Genomic DNA, 14,614 nt, shown 5'->3' on the forward strand with positions numbered 1-14,614 from the left:
GGTTCACACGTTGAACAACAAAACTTTAATAAAATAAACAAACAACAAAACGAAAGTAAAATGCCGGCAGCTCTCTCGCGGTCGACTGCCGGTCACACATAATAAAACATAACGTAAAGTCCAGGCCTGGTTCTCTCTCGTCCTTTACTGTTGTCGCTCCTCCTTTTATATAATGCTAAAAGAAGTAAGAAAGAAAATAAAGAAGCTATTTGGTGTATTTTACTACATTTTAATATTGTTTGTCAGAAACAACACAAACATGCATATTAATAACCAAAATAATTTCGAATTTATCATATATATGATGTTTTAGCCATTATACAATGCATTTTATCCAGATTTTGACTTTTTGATGTTGATTTATCAACATCAGTAGCATAACGTTATTGTCTCCCTCGGTCATTAGCTGACGAGGGTTAATATTCACGTGTGCTCTAATACAGAATAAATAACCAAACTGCAAGCATCTTATTATTGTGTTTATCAGTATATTCTCATAATGTATAAAGTATACGATTATGGTGGATGCTGATGTCTTAAATAGTCTTAAATGTCTCAAAGGTGGTAGATTAAAGCTATGATTTAATGCACGCTCACCTTCAACAGACGTCTAATACTGAACGCGTTCTTCTTCTATGGCTGGCAGGCTGGCTCGTGTCAAGAGGACATACCGCCACCTACTGTCCCTGTGTGTTTGTATATCTGATCTTATGTTTTACGTGTCATATTTTACTGTTATATATGGAAAACGTGTGTGCTTCACTGTTGCGAAAGAGAACAGGTTAAGGTTGCAACCATTTGACATCACGGATTCTGAAGCAAAAAAAATGGCGGCCTCCAAGTAAAAATATTTTTTCAAAGTTTATGAATACTGTGACAGTTACACTGTTTTATTATTTCACAATTATCAAGTCAATGCCATTGTTCATATATTAAGCCATACATCGCTCTATACCCAGTGATCCTTTTAAGTTAAATCAAATTAGCTTTATGAGTCATTTGAACTTAAGTTATGTTGAACTAACTTTTATATAAACATCTACAGTAATTGTATTTTTCTTAACTTTATACAATGAAGTTATATGAAATATAACTCGATTTTGACTAATTTTTTTCAATTGACTCATAAAGTTAATTTGATTTAATCGAAAAACTATAGCTAAAAAGCTGCCTTACATTTTTAAGTTGAGTTTTTACAGAGTAATACTTAAAGGTACAGTGCGGGATGTTTTGTATGATCTATTAACAGAAATGCAATATAACATACAAAACTGTGTCTTTAGATGTGTATAAAAACCTTACGTAATGAAAAGTTATGTTTTTATTACCTTAGAATAAAACAGTTGTATCTACATAGGGAGCGGGCCAATCTAAATGGAATTTGTTATGTTGCGCAGCCATGTTTTGTACAGTAAGCTCTAAACAAACAGCTCTACAGAGCGCGTTTCGTATATGTTGGTCTTCGTGTGTGTTTTTAGACGCAGCTTGCGTCATCACTGAGTTGAAGACGCACAAAGTAGTAAGTCGTAGTACGGAGAGAAAGAGGAGTAGTCGTCGTCTAGCTGAAGCAATTGATTGTTCTGTCTTAGAAGTTTTGATAAAATGGAGGACCATGCGTATTGTGCACAAGCGCCGACAGAGCGTGAATCTCCGTCATCAAAGAAGCGCAAACGTGATGCTGCCAGACGAATTAGAGACAAACGGCGGCAGAAATCCAGGATAAACATCGGTGTATCTATTACCAGATGGAAGGCACTGTTGAAAGACAAATGTTTTCAAGGCGACGCCGAAGTTGCCTGTTTTCTGCTAGACTGGTAAGATAATTCAACATTTTCAATGTTTCCACTTTTTCAACGTTTACCAAACAACTGTTTTGTTGAAACGGTAACGTTAGCATTTTATACAAATGGCCATATAACCTCCGAATAATGTTTTTCCGTCCCTGCGGGTACGTACTCCGGTTGTTCCTGACTTTACAAAGGGGAAGACAAACGTCTACTAACTTACACCTAACTGCCTATGTCGCTGTCAGATCAAACGCTTTGAACAGCGTTGCTATTTACGATTAGCTAACTTTAGTTACTTCACTACTCTCAGCGTGTACTAGATAGCACGCAAGAAATATATCTAATTATAGAATTGTAACAGTAACTTTCGCAATAGAATACATGTTAAATGATTAATTACGTTAATATATTGCCTTACCTTTGCAAAGAAACATCGTTGCTTGTATCACTGCTATCCGCAGTCTCAGTAGACGACATCTTTTTTTACTGTTGCGGCCACCATCGTAATTCGAAAGGGAGGGGTGGGCAAATGACTCAGAGATTCGTTGCAAAACTATAATACAACGCTAGTGGCCGCTGAATTTCAAGAACTGCGCCTTTAAATCATACACATATATAAATATATAGTCTATTAAAAATCGAAAACACACCATTTTGGCCTTCTGTCCACACTAAGATGGTGTTTGAAAACACTTTCTAAAGTGGACTAACGCTGTTTTCAAATTGAAGCTTGAACGATGAAAACGGGGGCTTTTTAAATTATTGACATATTTTTCGTCTTGTGATGCAGTTGTTTTGGCTGCTCTTCAGTTTGATTTGGAAAATGTGAGAAAATGCGTTTTTTAAATTAAAACTCAGTTTTCAAATAAAAACAATAATGTGGACATGGGCTGCGTCCGAAATCGCATACTGTGACAGTACGTACTGAATTTGAATAAGTACCTATTGGCCGTTAAAACAGTACGTTCTATATAGTATGAGTGAGAGTAGAATGAATTCATTTCGGACATACTGCATCCGCCATGTTTTATTTTCATGTGACCCGTATGCAGTGTTGTAATGTAACAAAGTAAAAATACTTAAGTACAGTACTTAAGTATTTTTGGGAGTATCTGTACTTGAGTCTTTATATTTCTGCAGACTTTTACTTTTACTCCACTACATTTCCTGGACAAAATGTGAACTTTTACTCTGATACATTTCTCCTAAGCATGTTCGTTACTACAAAATAAAAGCATAGAAACAGAACTGAAATTGACAAGTCGACGATCTGGTCACCATGACAGTGCTGAACCAATCATTGGTTACAGCTCAATGTGCAAGTGCAAAAAGGTGCTCACCGCGGTTAATTTCAACACACGGTTTTAATGTGCTGCTTCTTTTAAAGATAAACAGCTAATTTTTCAGTTTCAATGAATTATCAAATGACTGGGTTGTTACTGTAAGGGAAATGCAAGGAAAGAAAGAAGTAAGGGCCAGATGGATTTGTTCTGATTTTGTTACAAGTTGTTCTCTTAGAGGGATATATTGGGGGTGGGAGGGAACTATCCTTTTATAAAGTTATAATTTATAAAGTAAAATTATAAAAATGTGGTTTCTGAACTTTTTTGATAGTTTAGCAATTTGACAACATGTTTTTCCAGATAAAAATACTGAGCTTGAGATCGAGCTTTTTCAAAGATGTAAATTTCTATGTAAGCACTATTTTTGATCTATATGCTAAAAAAAACATTTTTATTAACAACGTTTGCTTCAACTTTACTTTAAATACTTAAGTAGATTTAAAATAAAAAGTACTTTTGATACTTAAGTACAATATTTATCTGTTACTTTAAGACGTTTACTCAAGGCTTATTCTAAAAGTCTACACCGGACGTGACCGGGTTTGTCGCGCCACAACCAGTGTGGACAAAATTTAAAAATATGATGAGTTCTAATGCGTTTCTAATGTGTTTTGTCGTGTCCCGTCAGTCGCGTCTGGTGTAGACATGGTGTAAGACTGATGTCCGTTTTGAAATGTAAGTTATAAAAATCAATAAATGTACTAGTTTATGTTTTTGTTAATGTTGTTAACAAAAAAACATGTTATTGTTACGTCATAGGTTGAAGAGCATACAGGCAGTGATGTATAAAGTACCTTAAAGCAATACTTGAGTAAAGGTTCAAATATCTTGCCAGAAAATTACTTTGGTAGAAGTGAAAGTAACCACGGTGTTAAAGTTTTCTGCTATCTTTATTTGATTTAATTTTTAATTTGACCGTTGCTCAGCTCACATGGCATCATGGTATTGGGTAGTGTCCATCCAATACACACTCACAAATCTCAGTGGAAGTATTTCTCGCCTACTGTTTTTTGCATAGTGGGGTTTCAGACATACTATTCGTGACTCATACTTATTTAAGAGATTTCGGATGCAGGGGTTTTCTTATGCTTTCTTATCCATCAAACACTGTGAAAGCTTTCTCTATAGTATAAGTATCCCTGCATTTAGTTAACATTTTTCTACATATTGAGCTACGGTGCTCATGCTGGCTGTGCGAGTTTGAACCCAGCTTGCGACATTCAATTTCTGCTTTATCTCAATTATTTCCTGTCCTTGTCCGTATCAACAAAAGTGACCAAAAATGGCTAAATAAAAACCTTATTAAAGGAACTCTACTCAATATATGAATGCATACAGTCCTATTCCTTTGCTCAACAGACAGACCAAAAACAGACGTATATAGTATCCGCTTGTTAAAGGTAAGTTTATACTCGTACGTCGGACCTACGCCGTAGGCTACGTGCCGGTTTTCATTTTATACATCTACATCGTTGTCCGCGTCGACAGGCAATGACCACTAGGCGTCAGTGTCCACATGCATGTTGCTTGTGTAACCAAGACAAGAGCCGAAGAAGAAGCAGCTCATTTGAGAAGCATTAGCAGTGATGGCGGCAAGTAAACAGTCACTTTTGTAGCAGATTTGAGATGTTTAATACAGAATCACAAATAATTTACTTAGATAATTCATTCGGAAATGCGTTTGAGTAAACATGACTCTATCGCAGAGTTTTTTGACCTGAGGGAAAGGTTCAAACAGACCAATCCCAGCGCTTGCGGTCCGCGTAGGGTCCGTGTTGAGTTGACGCGTTGTTACATTTTTGGAGAGGTGCGCGTCAGGCTACGGCGTAGGGTATGCGGCTCTGTGTAGGCTACGGTGTAGGACCTACGCACGAGCATAAACTGAACTTAAGTCTGACATCATGCACCACCGTTTCTGGGTCCAAACGGATCAGATGCTCAAGGCAAACAACAAAATGCTAATAAACACTCATTGCATGCTGTAAAACTTTTGAAAAGCCACAATCATAATCTTTATCTCCATAACAAATTCCCAGATGGCCAAAAAACTGTACATTTTTTTGTAATTTATTAAAAAATTCATGTTGAAGATAAAGTGAGCCTGGAGACTGTAGTGTACACCAGTGGTTCTCAAACTTTTTTGTTGTAAGGCCCCCTTTGTGTTAAGTGCATCGCTTTGCGGCCCCCCATATAAAGAAGTATAATCTTAAACTTAGAATTTTAATTAAACCAAAAACATTCAGTTATACAATGCTGGAACCTCAATTCATTTGGTTGGTGGTGTGATTTTTCTGATGTTTGATTGCATAAAATCTATGATAAATTTCTATATTTCATAAAATGCCACAAAATCTGTGGCCCCCTGGATCTATCTTGGGGTCCCCCAGGGGGCCACGGCCCCCAGTTTGAGAACCACTGGTGGACACCACGTGTTTAATAAAGTTTAGGTGAAATGTGTGATGTGAATAAACAGTGCTCATAAACTAGTAGCCTCACTTGAAATGAATGCAGCCTGAACCCGGAAACCACATTTCTTACGTCACAACTTAACAAGCCGGTGCTATGCTTTAAGGCATGTTAGAAAAAGGCAGTTAGTTCTAATGATGCTACTTGACGAACAGGGGTTGGGGTTTTCTTAAGAAACTCCAGGTCGAAGAAAACTGCAGTTGCAGGTTGATCAGGTTTAACATGGGTTGGGTCCGTGGAAGAAGGCAGAGGCGGTTCATTCCTCCCTCCTTTTAACATGTCTTTGTCTCTTTTGTGTGTCCAGTGAAGGGTTTTTCACCTATGTAAAGCGCTTTTGTAGTGCATGACATCTGTACACGGCTGCTGGCTGTCTGGACTTGTCAGTGTAGTGGCTGTCCTCTTCACCTTGCTTTTCTGAAAGGTTTAATCGAATTAGATATGAAATGCATTCCTGATGGTTTTGTGGAGAATGGGTTTACTGTATTTCTTTAAAGATCCAGTGTGTAATTTTTTGGAGGATCTTTTGACAGAAATGTAATATAATATGCATAACTATGTCTTCAGAGGTGTATAAAGACCTTACATAATGAAGTGTTATGTTTTTATTACCTTAGAATGAGCTATTTCTATCTACACACACCGCGGGTCCCCTTACATGAAATTTGCCATGTTTTTTCTACAGGAGCCCTTAAACAGACAAACTGCTCTACAGAGCGTGTTTCGTAAATACGTGACCTCCTTCGCCGAAGAAGAGAAAACTTGAAGACATCTTTGTTCTGTGTCAGCCACCGTAGTGCTTCGAATGGGAAAGAGGGAGGGGTGGAGTGAGCCAATTCACAACCTCACCACTAGATGCCGCTAAATACTCCACATTGCTCCTTTAAGTCTTGCTTTTTTATGCTCGAAGATCTTACAAAAAATGTCTAAGAGATGGTCCATGTGGAGCAGGGCTGGTCTACCCTTTGTAAATAAAACAACAAAGTTAAGCTCATGTAGAAATAGCATTTAGATTCAGATTGTCTTTCATTTAACCATCAGATTGTCCAGCATTACTTGCTGAAGTCTTAAAATGCTTTCCTCATCTGTAATGTGATCTCGGGCAGCAGCTGCTGGTCTGCTTGTTGCCCTGTTGTTCTTTGAGAAAGGGTGTGTGCGTGTGTGTGTGTGCATGTGCGTATGTGTGTGTGTGCGTGTGCGTGTGTGTGAGGAGCATGTAAGGTGATAGGCAGCTGTTATTCCAAGTCTCAGAAGAGACTGTTGGCACTGCTGTTGCCCTAACACATAAACTGAGACTGAATTTATCAGTCTCTTCAATTTAATCATTATTGATTCCCTTAGCAACTCGTGGTGAGATACAGTAAAAGTTCAGAACAAAAGATTGTTCATAAAACGAGTCTTGCTTTTAGCTTTGTGGATCTCACATCATTTTTCCCCAAATCAAGAAAATAACAGAAGATTAAGATTTATTTTGTAACATTACTGTCAAGACAAATTTCATCAACAAATTTCCTTTTTAGACATGACATGTTTAAAATCATTAATTTCAAAACTTTAGCACATTTCTGAATATTTTTTCAAAACAAGGCTCATTACCGCAACCATGACCGTAACAGTTTTAAAATGTCAATACCATAGCGTGTTTTGTGAAAAAAGAGAAGCCATGATGCCAAAGCAAGTACTTTTTTTCATCGTAAATAATTAGACATTAATGAAATAAAGTTTTATAGAAAATTCTAAATGTAAATGTGGAAAACTATCTGTTATGGTAATGATAATAGTGTCGTGTATGACGAGAGAATATTAAACTCTTAACTAGAAAAAAGTTTTAACTATGAAAACAAAACAAAAAAACTGGTAGCATTTGGAGGTACTGGCAGATGTGTTACTTGAAACAAAATCAAGCTTAATGTACAAATCTCTGTGTATGTGTAAACAATCCTTAAATGTTGTGGAGGATCAGAACATCAGTCATTCTTCATTTTCTTCATTATTACAATACGTTATATTCTGTCAGTGTTTTCTTTTTTGTTATTTAAGAACATCAAGTAGAACATACAATTATTTTTGTCAGAATATTTTTATTCTACTCTTAAAATGACCACATATCATCATCTCAGACGTAGCTGGACGTATTACGGTAATGAGATTTTCAGCAGAAAATGCAATAAAATACAATAAAGGTAGAGGCTTTGCAAGGTAGAGAACACAATTGTTTATAATGATCATTATTGTGTTACTGAATTATGTTTTATATATAAAATCCCTGCCTTGATATTTCAGGGGTTTTGTGAGAATGACATGTCCAAACATAAAGCTGTTTTTGTCATTATTAGAGAAAATTAGAGATATAGGGCTTGTAAAGGTATGTGATAAAACGAGGCATTTCGTTAACAAATCAATGAAAAAAATCAACAGTAGGTTTTTGCAAGACATTAAGTCCATTAAATATGAACTGGCTGTGTTCTTGCACACTTCAAACTTTATCCTCTGCATTGTCAATGCGTTGTAAGGGCTAAAGATGCTTCTTTAATGAACATTGGTTATCCGTCAAGGGTGTGGGATGCTTTTGGTTTGTCACTTGATTCTGTAACCCGATGTCTCTTCAGAGACCATGCGCTGCTGGTGCCGACAGGTGACCTTTTAATGACGGGTGCTCACAGATATGGCGACATGTTTAAACTCAAGGTCAATATTTACTCATCAGTGCTACCAAAACACACATGACACAATTTAACACGACAATGATTCGGAAATAAACTGTAAAATAAAATCACACTCAAATCCCATAACTCTCATTCCACTATTTTAACTTTCATCATGGCTTCTGTAGCCTGTCTTACATTATTTCAGTTTGTATGCACAGTATATTAGCCTGCTCTTTATAGTTATTCATAGATTGCGCATGCTTACAAGAGTCATGTGTTACGAAACCAGTACACCTAAAACAGCAGGATTGTTCTTGGGAAGAGCGCTGTGTGTTTCCCGAGCCTTAGTGGAAACCTAAATTGGTCAGGCAACCCATACACCCCCACCCACCCCCCACTATTTCCCTGTTCTTCAGGCCTTTTTTGGACTGGGGTGGTTGTAAATGAGATGGAAGGAGAAGAGAGGAGGGGAGGGGAAGGACAGAGAGGAGGCGTGGGTGACACAACAGAGAGTGAGTGTGTGTGCGTGTGTGCGTGCGTGTGCATGTGTGTTAGCGAGACTGTAGCTTTCTTAATAAGGGCATGTCTGGAATTTCAGCCCCTTCTCTCTCTGAAGGTCCATACCAGTGTTCCTTCATGATAACCACTCTGGCTCCACTAATGTTGATTCTGAAGTCTGGTTTTGTTGTTTGTGGCTTTTCTTGCGTGTTCGCCAAATCGTGGTTGAAAAGCACTAGGTGTGATGGATCTTGAAATTCCTCGGTTCTTCAAGTATGCATTTTACAGTAGCAGTGTTAGACTCAAGTGAATAACCCGGCATGGGTCTTAAAGGGACAGTTCATCTAAAAACTTAAAGTTTTCATTCCAAATCCTTATGTGAATCTCCTTTTGTGTTCCACAAGATTAATGGTTATATGGGTTTGGAACAACTTTAAAAGTTCTCTTTTTTTATCTAAATTATAATAATAATAATTTTGATTAGAAGGATTTTTAGTTGGCACTAATACTCTCCAAATCTCTTTTTGCGTAAATCAAAACAAAACATGTTTTTTGTGTTTGAGAATTGCAGTAGGATTAAATGCAAATGGTTAGTGCAAAACGCTCACCACACAGAAAGCCATAGCCACAAAAATGTTTTGTGGTGAGCGGTTATTAGTTTCTCAGTACACACTGTTTCCTGAACTTTCAGATTCATTTTGCATATGGACTCAATGACTTTGGAAACTGTGTAAGGAATGTGGTTCTGAATGTCAGTCTGTTTTAAGATAATAATAATAATAAATTCTAGCGAATGGCAACAATTATGCAACTTTTTTTTTTGTGCTGCTTATAAATGTTAAAAAACAGAGGCCACAAATGGTTTATTTGTCTTATCAGTGATTGGGGATATATAGAATATCTTTTTTTTAATATTGTGTAAAAAATTATACAACACAGCAACATTTTTTTTATGCATATTAACAGCCTTTTACCAACCCATATATATGAAAGAGCTAAGATGGAGTTTTTTTATTCAAACTTCATTTAGCAATTCATTTTTGTCATTCTTTAAAAACGTTCACCATGTTTTTACCACGTTTACCATGTAAAACAAGTTATTGTTCCTCTGCAAAAAAAGGTTTTAAGACATTTCAGAGCAAATGCATTTTGAGATGTAGGGTACATTTACAAGACAACAATGTACTAAGAAATGGAAAAGATTTTAGTTTTCTGGTTTTTCAGTTTTCCATTTTTGAAAAGTATGCACAACGTCACTACAAATTAATGTACTTTTTGGTTTCAACGAACACCCATAACACATAAAAACTTTTTAGGTATTAGTTGAAAACATTGACATGCCCTTATATTGAATATCTTAAAAATATTAAGATGTAACTTTTTACTATGTTGCTAAGCTCTATAAGCTCTTTTTGCGGAAAGGACCTAAGCTCATGTAACTGTAAACATCCACAAAAAGCTTTTTCCATCACATTGCTCAGTCTTGCTCAACCTGCCTTGTTGACACCAGGGAAATTTGTCAGAGTCTTCAGTAGGTTGATCTTGATTTTCAATACCAGCGCTATTAATACCCTCCAGCTCACGAAATCTGTCAAGCACGGACTTGAAAACCTGATATCCCATCACCTGAACTTCACTTGACATCAGGAGTCTGAAAAATCTGGCACCTTGATGATCGGCAGCTCAGAGTGTGCTGGCTCTCGGTCTCTCCGACATTTTGTCTTTCCTTTGTAATTCTCCGCAATGGGATGGAATGATTGACAGGGATTGTGTAAATGATGACATGATCCATCAAGATTTTGATTCTTTATGAACAGCGTTGGGAAAAACTCCAACTCAAAAGGAGAGTTCGGGGTCACACCATCTGGAATGATAGTTACTGTCAACCAGTCTGTTTGTCTTTAGCCATCTCAATTAACCAGTTATTAAATAATGCAATGTCTCTTTCTACAGATGAAGTTGCATAAAAGTGTTCCTTTTACTGTTATCGGCTGACAAGATCACAAAAGACAGATTTTTCTGCTTAGCTGGGAAGCAACTTTTGCATGTTTTTGTCATATTTCCTAGCATGAGGTTCTAATTGTTCCTGTTTTTATTTTCTCTTTCTCTCTACCCATCTCTCCCAGTTGTCCCGGGTGTGAGGGCTCACGTAGGGGCCCAGGTGGAGCCGTCACGATTGCAGCCAACGAGTGGAGCACCAACACGAGCCCGGAGGAGGGGCAAGAGGATGAAGTGGACGGGATGGACAAGGCCGGATTGGACGGAGATGCTGAGGGAGTCTGGAGCCCCGACATCGAGCAGAGCTTCCAGGAGGCTCTGGCCATTTATCCACCTTGCGGCCGCAGAAAAATCATCCTGTCAGACGAGGGGAAGATGTACGGTGAGTCATAGAGACATGAAATACATTGATGGAGAGACTCTTGAGCGATTTACTTGGTGTTCAGATACCTCAAAACTATTCCTTAAATGTACTTAAAAGACTTCAGCTGAGTTAATAAAGAATGTGAAGCTACTTCAAGCCGCGTTGAATGTTGCGACATCTTGGGAGGATGGCTGCTAGTGTGTTCAATGCTGTGTTTTGTTTTTCTTGTTTGATTTTGAAATATAACTATGGTATGTCTGTCTTGCTGTGTTAAAAACTGCAATAGCATAACGCAGAGTTGTTCAGGAAAAGCCCCTGGTTCTTTCACATTCGATTTCTCCATATATCAAACAAAACAAGTAACAGTACATATCAAAACAATAATAGCAGTGGATAGGGATGGGCGATATGGCACTAAAACTCTATCAAGGTATTTTCTGGTGTTTGTGGTACAAATGGCGATATAACTATAACACCATCCACCACTGTTTTTTGCTACAAGTGATAGTAGCTGCATGTAGTCTAGAGCCTCAGAAACACAAACATTAATCAAAAACTAAAAATTACCCCAAATCAAACAGGCTACAGTATATACTTACAGTATTTTTTGTAAAAATAAAATATAATGGTGACATTCGACTTCAAAAGGTTGTAGGAAAGAAATAATTCAATTATCTAAAACTCCATAGACACATCATGTCATACCTATGTATATAGCCTATTGTTGGGTGGAAACGATCGCATCACGCTGTCAATCACTCTCTCTTGAACTGTGTGAACCTTCTCTTCTCACAGAAACATATCTGTAGGACTCGCACGACAGAAAGAGAACAGAAAATGCGGATAAAAGAAATCTAATTAAATAATCTACACTGTCATACGCCCATAAACGTATTTAAAATAACGTAATACAAACTCGCATTTTGTACTGGATGTAAAAAGGCAGCAGCTGCGCACGGGACGCTCCATTCATGCTCACTCTAACGTTATATAACAGGCAAGAAATCGTATTAAACAATTTGTGCAATGCGCACGCGCGCATAACATCTAACGAATGTTTAAATAAAGACTTTAAACTAAACTAAATGTTGTTGACTATCAATAAATACTTAACAAACGAATGAAATAAAATGAAAGTGAAACTTAACATTAACTCTGATGCATCTACAGTGCTTCACGAGAGTTAGATCTCTTTTAGTGCAAACTCTTTCTCAGCTTCACGTCCGCCCTCCGCTATAGGCCTATGAGCTGTGAATGGGTCTCACAAAGAAATACGTCATCAACTAGGATTTATCGTTTATATCGCGGGAAGACTAATTCCTATCGTGCGGAGAATTTCTACCGGTATATCGCAAACTATATAATATCGCCCAGTATCGGAGTATTATCCTCCCAAGATGGCGGCGGCATGGCAACATGCAACACAGGGCGTGACGTCAGATTCACATTCTCTTTTGAAGAATGTAACCAGACACAACAAAATTTAGATTTGAAGCCTGAACTTTTCTGTCACAGTGACGTTATAAGTAAATGTATCTTGTTTAAAGAATGTTTCCGTATTTTTAATTGAAAACAAGACAAACAGTTCTGTTTAATAGCAGTGCTATTGTTGGAACAGCATGGATGAATCAAAACAATGTGAGGTCAAACAGGGCCAACATAATGCATTGGAGTTTTAGCACGATGAATCAGAGGGTGATCTTATGACACTCCACACCTCCAGATTTTCCCGTTCCCACATGGGATCCTCTGACTGGAATGCTGTGTCTCCCATTTGAGTCAGCATTCTCAATACAGCATGACTCACTCCAGCCTTTTATCAAGTGTGACAGTTATCTCTTTTATATATTCATTATTGAGTGTATGATTCAGAATTGACAGTAAACAGAGATGCATTCTTGCTTCATTCATTTCAGTCTTCATAAACTTTTAAAAACATGTTGAAATTTATAAAGTCGAGTTTCCATAAGCATGTAATGAGAAATTTAGCCTTTAAAGGAGTAGTTCACTTTCAAATTAAAATTTCATGATAATGTATACAAGCCGCCCGTTTGTTTATTTCTTCTGTCAAAAACAAATTGAGGCTTATGAGGAAAGCTTTCCAGGGTTCTTATCCATATAATGGACTTAACAGGGGGCTGTTGGTTAAGGTCCAAATTTAAGTTTCAACGCAGCTTCAAAAGGCTCTACACGACACCAGCCGGTGATTAAAGCGACCCTAACACACATGGTTTCTGACAATCTCATATTAATCTTGAGTACCAATAGAGTAGTATTGCATACTTCGTATCTTCGAAGAGTATTTAGTTTGATCACATTTATAAAAGAGAGATACAGCTGTACGATTATTTCCGAAAGCATACGGCACATGCGGGGGGGAGGGGTAGGCTGAACTAAAGCACGTGCGCACCCATTGCCAACAAAACACAGACATCAGTTTCACTCACCGCATGCGGTTCATGTCCGGCATCTTTTAGCGCTGAGACGGCTCCATATATCAGTTTCAAACGATCTCCAAATCCAGCGTTATATCCACCGTTTATATAACATTCATCACCCAAACGCAGTGAACAAACAAACACCTGAACTTCGCGAACATATTCTCTCTCTCTCTCTCTCTCTCTCTCTCTCTCACCTGCACACAAGTAAAAGTGACGTCTGCGCATGCTCCTTCTCCTGCTCTCCTTGCTGCCGCATGGGCGTGGCACGTGGGCGTGCCGCATGCTTTTTCAGGGAGAATTGTCCAATAAGGGACTAAGAAAAATTGTTACGAAACAGTTTTATATGTTCGAAAAAAACTTTCCGAACCCTGTACGATAGCTGGGGGAGTGTATCGAGCACAGAAATACTACGTAATACATCCAACTCGTTTTTTGACAAGTTGACCATGTTAAGCATGAGAAGACAGCACGTTTAACATTGTAAAGAAGTCAGAATGCATGACACACCGTTGCAGCACCCCTTTAAGGGTGTTGTCTTGCGAAACGTCATTTTCCAAGAAAATGTAAAAATGATATACTTTTTAAACATAAATATACTGTATGGCTATAGGGCCAAATCACATCTCTTTAGTATCAGTAGTGTCAGACAAAAACGCTGGGCGATTTTTCTTTGCAATTCACTTTGCTGTGTAAATCCGCTCTTGATGCAAGTGCCTGTATTGTCTTTTCGAAGGTAATTCTTTGGCACACTTGTGATATTTCGGGACATTCTCTAAGCATGAATAGAAATTGGCTAGGATTAGGCCAGCATATGTCTTAACAACTGATCAACTCACTTTTATGACCATAATCCTTTTGTTAAACTATTACGGCATCGAGCTTTAACATGTGATTGTTAGCGCAGATGAGCTCATTTGGCTTTGGGGTGTTTTGACCTTTGACCCTCTCTGTAGAAAAGGCTTATGGAGACCAGCCCACATTCTTTTTTTCTTGGGTCAAGGGGGACACACATTCCACAGCTCTGTGGCCTTGTCCTGCACCGTAAAACACTCCACCCACGCCTGTCACACGA

At 37.9% G+C, this 14,614-nt stretch overlaps 1 protein-coding gene across 3 annotated transcripts in view; it reads left to right on the forward strand.

Moving 5' to 3' along the window:
* The window catches only part of tead3a (TEA domain family member 3 a), a 38,790-nt gene that overhangs the window by 2,975 nt on the left and 21,201 nt on the right, over positions 1–14,614 (forward strand). For all 3 annotated transcript variants that reach the window (XM_057319166.1, XM_057319165.1, XM_057319168.1), the window contains exon 2: positions 10,866–11,119. In XM_057319166.1, coding sequence (XP_057175149.1) covers positions 10,981–11,119 — 139 coding nt within the window. In that variant the 5' untranslated portion in view covers positions 10,866–10,980. The remainder of the gene's footprint in view (positions 1–10,865; positions 11,120–14,614) is intronic.

This window comes from Triplophysa rosa, linkage group LG21, assembly GCF_024868665.1.
Source record: "Triplophysa rosa linkage group LG21, Trosa_1v2, whole genome shotgun sequence".
Classification (NCBI taxonomy): Eukaryota; Metazoa; Chordata; class Actinopteri; order Cypriniformes; family Nemacheilidae; genus Triplophysa; species Triplophysa rosa.